At 38.9% G+C, this 12286-nt stretch overlaps 1 protein-coding gene across 2 annotated transcripts in view; it reads left to right on the forward strand.

Annotated features, from left to right (window-relative positions):
- The window catches only part of zgc:172271 (uncharacterized protein LOC100000381 homolog), a 52282-nt gene that overhangs the window by 27231 nt on the left and 12765 nt on the right, over window positions 1-12286 (forward strand). For both annotated transcript variants that reach the window (XM_035436078.1, XM_035436077.1), the window contains 8 exons: window positions 1044-1108; window positions 2582-2739; window positions 2854-3037; window positions 4116-4264; window positions 5599-5689; window positions 7403-7462; window positions 10883-11065; window positions 12119-12266. In XM_035436078.1, coding sequence (XP_035291969.1) covers window positions 1044-1108; window positions 2582-2739; window positions 2854-3037; window positions 4116-4264; window positions 5599-5689; window positions 7403-7462; window positions 10883-11065; window positions 12119-12266 — 1038 coding nt within the window. The remainder of the gene's footprint in view (window positions 1-1043; window positions 1109-2581; window positions 2740-2853; window positions 3038-4115; window positions 4265-5598; window positions 5690-7402; window positions 7463-10882; window positions 11066-12118; window positions 12267-12286) is intronic.

The following is a 12286-nucleotide window of genomic DNA, read 5'->3' on the forward strand; positions in this document are numbered from 1 at the left end:
ACCGATTGTCTGGCAGTCGTAGGGTTGCTGGTTCAAACCCCGCCCTGGGCGTGTCGAAGTGTCCTTGAGCAAGGCACCTAACCCCTAACTGCTCTGGCCAATGAGATGCATCAATTGTAAAGCGCTTTGGATAAAAGCGCTATATAAATGCAGTCCATTTACCATTTACCATCTCTCAGTACAGATGTGAGTTCCCACATGTTTGATGAATGGGGCTACTCATTTCAGCAAGTCATCAAAACGCCTAGCACACATTCGGAAATAAGAGAAGTAGACGAGAAGTGGACCCCCTTGTCTAAACTCCGCATTTGCCAAATGTACAGACAAAACTCTGCATTCTCCGTCCTACTCTGATTTAGAGGGCGAACGTACCATCTCCTTCGCCCTTTTTCTTCTTTTGCATAGCTAGATAAACTAAAGCCACTTTAAACACTTTAAACTTTTTGTTTTGTATTGTGATCTCGCGTAGCCCTTCTCTTTATACATCCATGGCGTAGCAGCGAGACGGAAGCCTGGGCGAGATTCCAGCCCCAGTTAATAGCTGCCTCTTAATTATTCATAATTATTCACGCCCCAGCGGCGTGGAGTGACTTTAAATGGTGCGGTGTTCTCACCAAGTATAACGACAACAGTGTTCGTGGACATGTTCACCGGTTGTTCTCAATCCTGAAGTTCTTTCTTCTTACTGAGTATACTGCCAGCTTTACAGTTCAATAGGGTAGCTCTAGCAGAGCAGAAATTTGATGAACGGACTTGTTGGAAAGGTGGCATCCTATGACAGTGCCACATTGAAAATCACTGAGCTCTTCAGTACAAACCATTCTACTTCCAATGTTTGACAGAGGAGATTGCATGGCTCTTTGCTTGATGTCATGCACCTGTTGGGAGTGGGAGTGGCTGAAATAGCCCAAACTAGTAAGTAGAACGGATATTCACATTTTGGGAATGAAGTATACCTTTGGGGAAACAATTTGTTCCATGAGTAATCTCTCTCTCTCTCACACACACTCTCACTCTCACTCACACACTTCTTCTCCTTATAGGTGCCTCAAGACTGGCAAAGGGGAAGTTGCATTTGTGGACCATATTGCCCTTGACAGTATTGAAGGTGAGGATATTTGCAATTTAAGTATAAGGATAATCCTCAATGAGGCGGTCTGCTATTGGGAAATAATGCCTGCCATGGAGGCAAAGAACCGCAAAGATCATTATTTCTTGATAGCTCACCACTTTGGAGTGGACTATCTTGCTTATTACACTGCTAATTGCCTTATACAATGGTTACCAACAATGATTAAATATTAGTTTCTTTTATCTTTATTGATTTTTTTCTACTGAATCAGCTGAAATTGAAATATTCTTCCGTGGCCCTTTCCCAATATCATTGTAGTGTTGTCAAGAAAAACTCTGGTTGATAGTTCTGGTTGGACCATTGTTAACCAAAAACCTTTGGTTGTTAATTAATGATTCCCTGGAAACAATTATTCAAAAAAAAATTGTTATACAATTAGCACTAATTTTGGTTATTTTTGTCATTACATTATTTTAGAAAATAGCCATTACTCAGTCAAATTATCTACCTCTGTCTTGCTTTTTAAAATGGTTCGGTCACTCAGTGCAGACAGTGATTTTCTTGTCCCTCTCAATTCGGTGAAAATGCAAACTAACGTTAGCTTTATGTTAGTCGAAGTTCATCGCTACTCACGTTACCCAGTTATAATTAAGATTCAGTTGGGTTTTCGGTCACAGTGGTCTCACAGCATGCTTGCCTATTGGAGAGTATTGGCTAATGGGGTACTGGAGTAAGATACAAGGCAATGTAACGCTAGTAAGTTAATGGACTCTCCGTAATACATATTTGTATAAAATCTAATAATGGACTCTCTCCTGATGGCAAAACACTAACTGGAACAGCTGTACTAATACCGCTTTATTGATACCTGAAAGACAACTATTTTTTTGTTTTGTTGCTCTGCTTTTGTATTTCTGGCTCACTGTCACTCTCTTGACATTGTCAGTGTCATCTACATTTTTCCCTGGCATCTGATTTAACCTCATACCTCTTGTAACATCGCTAACACAGGCCAGTTTTTGCTTGGTCATTGTAAATCTGACTTAAATATACTGTATAGCTACCATAGGTCATACAATAATAATGATTAGATTTACTAGGCAACACAAGTGTGTATAACAGCAGATTTATTGATTTTCTTAAACAACAACAGTCAAATTGACAGCTGTGGCACTTCTTTCTGCTGAGTGATATTAACAGTTCTTGGTTAAATCCATGGCAGCGGTCATTATACAGATATATCTGACCACTGAATGCCTGAAGTGGCCAATCAGAATAGGCACAGAGGATTAGAGGCATTGAGTATGTGTAAATATAGGTAAAAGTAAAATTATCCTTACAAGAAAGTTCACACTATGTACATTTCAGAAAAGGTAAACAATTTTCTGAGTACACTCCTAGGCACTGCTTAAATGAATGATGATGCACACTCTTATTGGTTTCCTTACCCCCTAAGAAAAATTGTCATGCCTCTCCTCACCTCAACATCCCTCTGGATCTTCTTCTCAGAGTGGGAGAGGGAGGACTACAGGCTTCTCTGCACAGATGGGTCACATGCCAATCTTAGTGAGTTCCAGAGATGTAATCTGGGACGAGGGCCTGGAGGAGCGGTTGTGACACGTGTCAACTACCGCAAGATAGCTCGAAAGTTCCTGCAGGTAGCACAGGTAATCTCCCTCCCCCAAAAAAGGTAATACTGCCAGTGACACTCTTCATACTTATCCACATATTTAGTTCTGTGCCTGTCTCTTTTTGTGTCTCTATATGTTGGCCTGACTCAGATGGCATTTGGTCGCCGAGGGCGTGATAGGCAGCGTTTCCAACTTTTTGAGTCTCACTCTTATGGCTCCAGTGATCTGCTGTTCCGAGATAAGACAGAGAAGTTGGCTATTCTCCCTGACAGTGACATCAGTCAGGTCCTAGGGCTGGACTATGTGGCTCTTCTGAAAGGGCTTGGACATGAAGGTACTGATTATTTACGCTCTGCTTGGACTCAGCCGCCACAGCGCTAAACACAATATAGCAACCATATTCAGTTATATCCACATTATTTATACTCTTGATAAACTAAGTAACACAGCTAATGAAATATATTTTATGCTCAGACATATGGAGAAATTATATTATTTCAGTATAAAAAAGTCTATAGTAATACTGCTCAAGAACTCTTTTAACAACTGGTACTTTTATTTTGAAAAATATAAATTATTGACATACCTGGTTTTAGTACTTTGTGCACCCTAGTTTCACTAGAATAAAGCTTCTGGATCTTCTCTAGTGTTTTATGAAAATTGTGAACATATTGGGAGGGATTTTTTTAAACCATTGTTCCTTACAGAATCGTTCAAGATCCAGTCTATGCTTGCTTGCTCTCTTCAATTCCAACCACACATTTTCAATGAAGTTCGAGACTGGATGCTAATATAGCATTATAAAACATTTTGTGATTAGTTTGGACGTTTACCATTTATTGGTTGATTTTGAAGTATGGTTGGGATCATTGCCTTTGCTGAAAGATCAATTTGCAGTCAAATAACACCTGGTTCCAATCAATTTTCACATTGAAAGAACTGGAGCCAGGTGTTATGGTCAGATGAGACCATGATAATTTTGGCCATGCACTCCAGTGGCATTGGAAGAAGGATGCTTATGTTGAAAAAGACATTATTGGATCCTTGATGCTATGGGGTCAATGGAATCATGAACATCAGCAAATATCAATATGTATTGGCCAAAACCTGGTATCCCCCTGCCATATAATATAATATATTATTTAGCTATAATATAATATAATATAATATAGTATAATATAATATAATATAATATAATATAATATAATATAATATAATATAATATATTTTATTATATGTTGCCACTTTCAAGTTTTCAAGTTTGATAACAGGGAAAACTGTCTGGCAGTCTGTAGTTTAATGAGCTAATTGTGTGTGTATGTGTGTGTGTTTGTGTGTGTGTGTGTGTGTGCGTGCATTAATGGGTTTGTGCATGCGTCTGTGTATGTGCATGTGCATGCGTATGAATGCAGGGAGCTCCTTAGAAGACAGTGTCATTCGCTGGTGCTGTATCAGTGAGGCGGAGCAGAGGAAGTGTGAGCAGTGGGCCCTCAGTATCAAGTCTGACCCACTGGTGTGTGTGAGGGCCTCCTCCATGAGTAACTGCATCAAGATGATCAAGGTAAGCCAGCTTTTAGATATACTGTTATGTTGTAATTAGTAATTCGCTTTTTTTCAAAATACATTGTTGTACATGTATCATTGTACCTTGAACCGAGGCCAACATCCCCACCATCACTGCCACCATCGCCCAACACAAGCTCAGATTGACTGGCCATGTTATCCGTATGCCTGAATCGCGCCTGCCAAAACAAGTCCTATAATCCCAGCTTCTTGTAGGACGGCATGCCCCAGGAGGTCAGAAGAAAAGGTACAAGGATAACATCAAAGCAAACATCAAAAAGTGCCACAGACCTTAACACCTGGGGGGACACAGCAACCAACAGGGAGACCTGAAGAAATATAATCTGTAAAGGAGCTGCACTCTATGACAACGACCTCCGCTGTGCTGCACAGAACAAGCGCAGACTCAGAAAGGAGAGAGCTTCCACCAAAAAGGCCCCAACTACACACACAACTACTACCACTCACCCCTGCCCACACTGCACCAAAATATGGGGTTCCAGGATCGGCCTCTCCGCCCACCTGAAGACCCGCAAGGACCCTGAAGGAGGACAGTCATACTTGACCCCGAGTGATCGCCGATGATGATGACCTTGTACATATAGCTTGTAGCTGTGTGGTGGCAGATTTTTTTGAATGATGTAAATCTAATACAGAAAAGGACCCAAAAATTGGTAAGCTTGTGAGAGAAAAATGTATTTAGGGAAAACACAAGACAAGAAAAAAATGCAGGCAGATAAGGCATAAAGGACCAGTCCTGTTCAGGACTCAAAAACAGACCTTTAATTTCTTAGGTTTGGTATTTGGCTCGCGTCTCAGAACATCAAAAACTAGGCTGGGCCATTGCCCAACTAATGGATAATATGAGACCCAGACCAGGCCATTTTCAAGAAATTCAATTATCAGTGACCCAACCTTGGCACTGCCCAAAGAGCATTGTATCAGTGTCCCAGATATATATTTTAAAAAAACCCATCTTATTTCATAGTCCACATGTTGACACACATTCAACTGCCTCGAGATGACAATAGTGGTCTTATTCATCAGATATGTCTGTGTACACAAGGTCATACCACCATAGTATTTAGTATATAATAAATCAGGTAATCTGTATTTAGCTTGGGTTGTCATATTTCTATTTCTATGAGTAATGTCTAGGCTTTCTAACTCATACTAGAAGTTGAACCAAGATCACTACCACTCGTTACAGGTTGAGGACTCAATATTCAGTTCAGTGCTGTGATGTGTGAAATGGCTTAATTTAGGCATATAATAGTGGATTGAGCGGTTCCTATTAAAATGTGTAGTAAGCTTTGATCTATGTGTTCACAGAGAGATGAAGTAGATGCTGTATCACTGGATGCTACACATGCCTTCATTGCTGGAAAGTGCGGCTTAGTTCCTGTGGTTGCAGAATATTATGGTACGACTGATTTCTGGGCAGAGGAAGGATCAGGTTGGGAAGCTATTTTGAAGGATTTGAACTTATGATGGAGGGTCCTTTTTAATTTAGGACAGTGTTACTGTATGGTGTTTTTCTTGCTTCCAAAGGATTTTGTCTTTTTTACTTTTTTTTAATTTAGAATTTAATGGGACACTACAATAAATACCCAATGATGAAACCTAAAATGTGTATGAGGAATGGGAAATAATCAACATAAATATACATTTTAATATGCCTGCCTATAGAATACATATTGACAAATTGATAAAATAGACAAAATGATAAAATGCAATCAAATAAGCAGGAGCTTTGTGCAAATGTGAGATATGTTGTGCCTTTATAGATCAAAATTACTTTTCTTGTTTCTGAAAAAGCACACATGGAATATTTGTATGATGAAAACAGTTATACCACACAATAACAGAAGGATCACATAAATTAACATATTGGTTTTTTTTTGTAAGTTTTTTTGTAAGTGTAAGTCAAGTCAAGTTATTTGTATAGCACATTTCATGCACAAGGCAACTCAAAGCGCTTTACATAGACATAGAAAGACATTACATAATAATGTTGTTAAAATAAATTAGAATTTAAAAAAATCTTAATTAAAAACAAACAACACAAGCGCTTACATAAAAAAAAATAATGCATTATAGAAGCTGGGCCATGATGCACTTTGTGGCATGGGAATAGGAGAATTACTGTTCTACTCCACTGTTTATTTACATAAATTTACAAAATAAATGTATCACATAAAACAAGTAGAATTCACATATTTAGATATTTTTTGACACAAAAATCATTTTATCCATGGATCCAGTGTCCCTGTCACTGCACTGGGGTTTATTTGACCGTATAAAGTGGTGTTGGTGGGACAGCTCCCTGCTGACCCACCAACACCACTTCCAGCAGCAGCTTACCTTTCCCAGCTGGTCTCCCATCCAAGTACTGAACAAGCCCACGCTTGCTTAGTTTCAGCCATTCGGCAGGATCAGGGTGCATGGTGGTGTGGCTCCTTTCAAAATATGCACATTATTGCAATGTTACTTAAGTATTCCAGCAAATATACCAAACCCTGTATCAATTAGCCACAAATACGTCTTGCTAGTCCCTCTCTTAATCGGGTTAGATGGCAAGTTAGCTTTATGCTAATTTTGCCATCACTTATGTTACCTAACATTATCGCTTTGGTTTGAAGGTCAAAATGATCTTACAGCTTGTTATGTTTGTTATGATGGATAGCTACCCAGCTGACTACTGTATTTTATTCAAAATGAAGGATAAACTATAAATGTAGTCAAGCTATAACTAGAATAGCTGCTCTCTACTGTCATTCATGGAAATCAAGCTGTTTCCGTTGGCAGTTGTTGGACACATTCCTCATGTTTGTTTTTACCAAGTCAGACCATTGATACACATGAATTTGGAATGGTATTTTGGTACATTTGGAAAATTTTTCCAGCTCTATTTAATGACCGGATATATATGTAGAAATAATGCACACCTTTCAGCCAATCAGAACTGAGTATTTGGCTAAGCCGTAGTACAATAGCTAGTAAAAACAGCATATTTGTGACCTAGGCTAAATTAAGTTATTTTAGTATTTGTTACAGATGTATGATTCAGTAGTAGACTTGGTTAATGATTTGGATGGAGCTGTGAAGAAAACATTGCTGTCTGTCTTTCTTTCAGGGGAAAAATGTATACCAACAGAGGCAGTAACAGAAGGAGCTGCCCATTTTGAAAGTGATGGTAAGAAAGGAAGAGGAAAATAGAGGGGTCCTATTTTGAAAATGTAAAACATTGTGTAGCCATAAACTTTGTTTTCGGTATATTTGAAACATTGCATGTGCAGGAAATGATCATTGTGCTGAGGTGTTTTCATTACTATTGCTTTAGGGCTTGAACTTAATTGATAGAACAAGGGAAAGATAGGTTATTTAGGTGTGTTTTGTGCACACACTTGACACAGTGGTATTTTGCATGGATTTGATTATTCTTAATAACTTAATTCTTAATGTTGTTGTGTGCTGGTAATACCACAATACTTGTGTTGTGAGAATTGTGAGGAAAATTTATTTTCTCTATTTATAAAATTTATTAAATCTATTGAATATCATCAACATACTAAAGATCCCATTTCTCCATTTTTCAAATTTGATTCATGAATAGAAAGATTGCATCAACTGTTGTTTACTTGGAATGTTTAATAGCATTCCAAACAGTGTGACTCACAGGCTCTGTCCACACTGCAGGCCTTAGTGCCCAATTTGTTGCTTAGATCTGATTATTATTATTATTATTATTATTATTATTATTATTGTTGTTGTTGTTGTTGTTGTTGTTGTTGTTTTTTTTTTTTTTTGGTGTTCAAATTCATTTTTTTATTGTGGCCCATGTCTGATACCAGTGTGAACTGGTCATTCTCCTAAAATGACCCACATGCGAAAATTAACAATAACAAAAGACGTCACATCTGCATCACAACACCAAGGCACTGCCAAGAAAAAGGAATCTCTCAAAACTCAGTGTCTAAACAAGAAGGAGACTTGTGAGGGAAGCCATGTAGAGGCCAACAATCGCTTTGAAGAGTTCAGTGGCAGAAAATGGAGCAAAGATTCACCAGTCAATGTGAAAGAAATGTGAAATGTGAAATGTTCAATAGAAACGTGGTGTTAGCAGGATGGCTACAGTAGCCTAGTTAAAAAGGATTCAACAGTAGAAATGTGGTCAATTTCTCACTTAGAGACAATCAATGAAACTGCTGTGAAGAAATCCATAGCCTATGGCTTCCACTTCATAACTTTTCTCTGAAAAATGTATCGAACAGTGTTATATAATTTGAATATCAAAATTGCATAAAGAAATAAAGTTATAAACACTTAAAGGCCATGAACTGTGAAATCGACCATCATTATCTGATTCCCATACAGCTGGAAACAGTACTTAGAGGACCGAATCACAATGCAGATTTTTGTGCTTATTTTCAGTGCTGTCTGTACTAACATTATACCCTCACTCTGTCGACTCGCGAGCAAACTAGTTAACATTAAACTTGGTCAAAATGCCGAAAGTGAAACTAAAGTGTGGGTGTATTTTATCAAGAAGGATTCAAACTATATGACGTGCCTTTGCAAAAACTGGGACGTTGTTTGATGTTGTCATTTGATTGTTCGTTTAAAGAAAGTAGATGACTGTTTCAAGTTTGAAGAGTGTTGAAATGATAGAGAATTGATTTCAGAAATAGAGTTTCCCATAAACATTATACAGTTGCAAAAGCAGTAGTTAAAATGATATTTAGGCAATTCCTAGTTAGCAAGCAAGCTAGTAAAACAAGTAATAAGAAACTTACCTGAGTCCAAGGCAGGATTTAAACCCATGCCTGTGACTTGTCAAAGTATGTCATAGGCAAGTGTGTTACCAGTCAGCTACCAACAAAATCACTGTGGGGCTGAAAATGTGTTTCTTTTAAACGTGTGTGCTTCTATATAGGTTAATTTTGCGTTTGCATCTGGTTTTTATTAGCTGATGTTGCTAATAATTGACATATTCTTTGTGGGCATGGAGCATTTGTGATGAAGAAGATGAAGAAGGGAAAAATGCAAAATCCCCTAAGTTTGGAGTTTTATTATAGGTACAGGGCATGCCGCCCCACCAAGCCGTAACTTGGCAGGATGGCATACCTGCCATTCCAATGTGAATGTGCAGACAATTACAGAAATTGACCAGCTCATGCCTGGTGATGATATTTGGATTAAGCTCATGAAGGAATATGAAAAGGGCCTTACGTTGAGTGTGTGTTACTGGCTCCCGGCCTCAGACAGTAGTGCTCTTTGGAAACATAAAACAAACTTGTCAGGACGTGAGGGGGACTTATATGGCAGATTATTATACGTAGTAGAGGCAGAAACTCTTGGGATTTTCAAGACCACCAGGCCTGGTGCGGTGTTTGACATTATTGAGTCTGTAGGTAACCAGAATACTAGGTACAATTTTGTCAGGAAACTGGCAAGCATTGTTTGGCTGAATGGCCTGTTCCCTTATGTTATGTTATCCTTTTTACCGATTAGCATCTTTTTCAAGCTCAGTTTTTATTTCTGGAGGTGAATGGCAATGAGGAGGACATTAGCAATACAATTTGATGTGTTCAGGACATTCTAAGGGAAACTGACAGCATGGCTTTGGAAAGGGTATACCAGGAGCTTGGTGATCACACAAGGACGAGATCTGCTTTCAATTAGCCAACAATTAGTAGTGGGAGGTAATAGAGAGTAATTGCATCGGAGGCAGTATACATAGATATGTTTTTGCTCCATATTAAATGACAAGGTCACAATCAGTTGTATTGACTCATATGACTTTGTCTACCTCTTTTGTTCCTCCAACAATTAGAACGGGTCATCCTTGGTACAACATATTACATGAACAGATTGCTCACTGTATGTCCCTTGGGATAGGTTGACTAAGAATAGCCTTATGCTTTGGGATCACCAGGGTGGGCATTGTACAGGCGCTGGCAGGAACTAGGTTTCCTTGAAAAAAATCGTACATAAACTTGTATAATTTGTAAAACAGTGAAATGCAAACGCAAAGCCAAAAACTTTGTATGTGCCAATTTGTCATTTTCGCCTGCGTTTTTGCACATAATATTCTAATTTTTAAAAAATCATTCTGCCTTCAGTTCTTTATTTACAAGTCACTGTATTGGTTGCAGAGTACAACATTCATGTTTTCAGAGTTGTAAAACACGATTTGTATGTCTTCTTGTGGTCAGGATCATATGGAATCATAAAACAGAGAAACACAAACCCAAAAGCAGGAACACAAAATGCAGGCATAGAAAATCTATGGATAATAATTACATTTTGCTAATCACAATGAAATCTCTCTGTCATAGGAAATTCCATATTGTTACAGCCCTATTCAATATAGCTCATTACCTGTGTTTATTATTTGGTCATATTTACCATGGGTGCCAATAATTCTGGACCTGACTGTATGATGGCAAACTGGGCTCTTTGTGGCCATGTTGTGCTGCTGAGTCCTTGAGTTTTTTGTGATATTGTACCAGATTAACAGATTACCAGACCAGTGTATGTATCTGCATGTATGATACAGAGTAGTAGTGTCTTTCCTCACCTTGCACCTCTAAACTGTGTTGTGCATTTCTAGTGTTTCCATCAGTGTTTGCGGTGGCAGTGGTACGGCGCTCCAGTAGGAATGTGTTCTTTGGGAATCTGGCTGGCCGACGTTCCTGCCATGGCCACATGTACAGCCCTGCAGGTTGGCTGATGCCTGCCAGACACACCCTAAGCTCTCAATACAACAGCAGCACCCACTGTGACCCAAGCAAAGGTACTGGCATATTATAAACGTAAGTTACTGTAACATAAATCCAACATTCCCATAGCATAGTGTATTCCCATAGGGTGATTGACTATATTGTAGTAGCAGAGATTAAAGGCATACTATGCAGGATTTCTTAGCCTGTGTTTACAATCAAAGAAGTCTCCTCCTCTGTCTTCAACCCCACCCGCTCCCAAAAAGTAAGTTACCCCACCTACCGTTGCTAGCTGGATAGTTAGAGGTAACATTAGTGCAGTGAAATGAGCAACTGTGAGTGACTGTAAGAAGCCAGATTTGATTACAGCTCAATTAATTCCATCAGGTTAAACATAATAGTAGTTTTATCATTGACACTTTAAAATGAAAAATTTCAGACCCTCATGAAAGTTCTTGTCACCAGCTTCACAATGCCGGAAATGTTACTTACAGGTCCAACAGAAAACAAGCCAATTATGCATCATTTTAATCCCCATGGCAAACTTCAGCTAATGCCACCAAGGAAAAACAATTCCAAGGTTAACGTCTAGCTCTTGAACGAGCCCTGTCAGCTTGTATTTTTGCTTTGCTGTATCTGGACTTCTTCACAACGTTATTTTTCTGCAGCCACATCCTCCCTTTCCCACACAAAGAGCGTCACACCCAGAAATGTCCCAAACACGTTTTAGAATGACAAATACACCTAAAGGTGCACACATTTGGTGCATAAAAAGAGAGATTGTTAGCACATCATATGTATGCCATAGCATGGTTATTTTATAATATTTTCAAGGTAAAAATCATGCATAGTATGCCTTTAAGGAACACACATTATTTTCACCAGGGGTGTTGGACTCCTAGATGACCTCAGTGTTTGCAGGTGCTTTCCTTTAAATCAGCATACACCTAAGGCATTTAGTGCAAGGTCTGTGGACTCTTTAGCCAAGATTTACATCTGAGATGCAGGTTCTGAAACATTATGTAAGCCAGCAGACACTGTGGCCCTCCAGGACTGGATTTTTATAACTGTGATGTACTGTACGAATATGGAACCAAAAAATAATGTCTGCTCTTTCTCTGTACTAGTATACAGTGAGGTCTTCTGGAAGGGATGTCTGCCAGGTTCCCAGGGTAGTCTCTGTAAGGTGTGCATTGGGGGAACTGCTGAATCTGGAACAAAGCGCTGTAGTGACAACCACAACGAGCGTTACTATGGGAATATGGGGGCACTGAGGTAAGTGCAGGCATCTGCCT

This window comes from Anguilla anguilla, chromosome 10, assembly GCF_013347855.1.
Source record: "Anguilla anguilla isolate fAngAng1 chromosome 10, fAngAng1.pri, whole genome shotgun sequence".
Taxonomy (NCBI): Eukaryota; Metazoa; Chordata; class Actinopteri; order Anguilliformes; family Anguillidae; genus Anguilla; species Anguilla anguilla.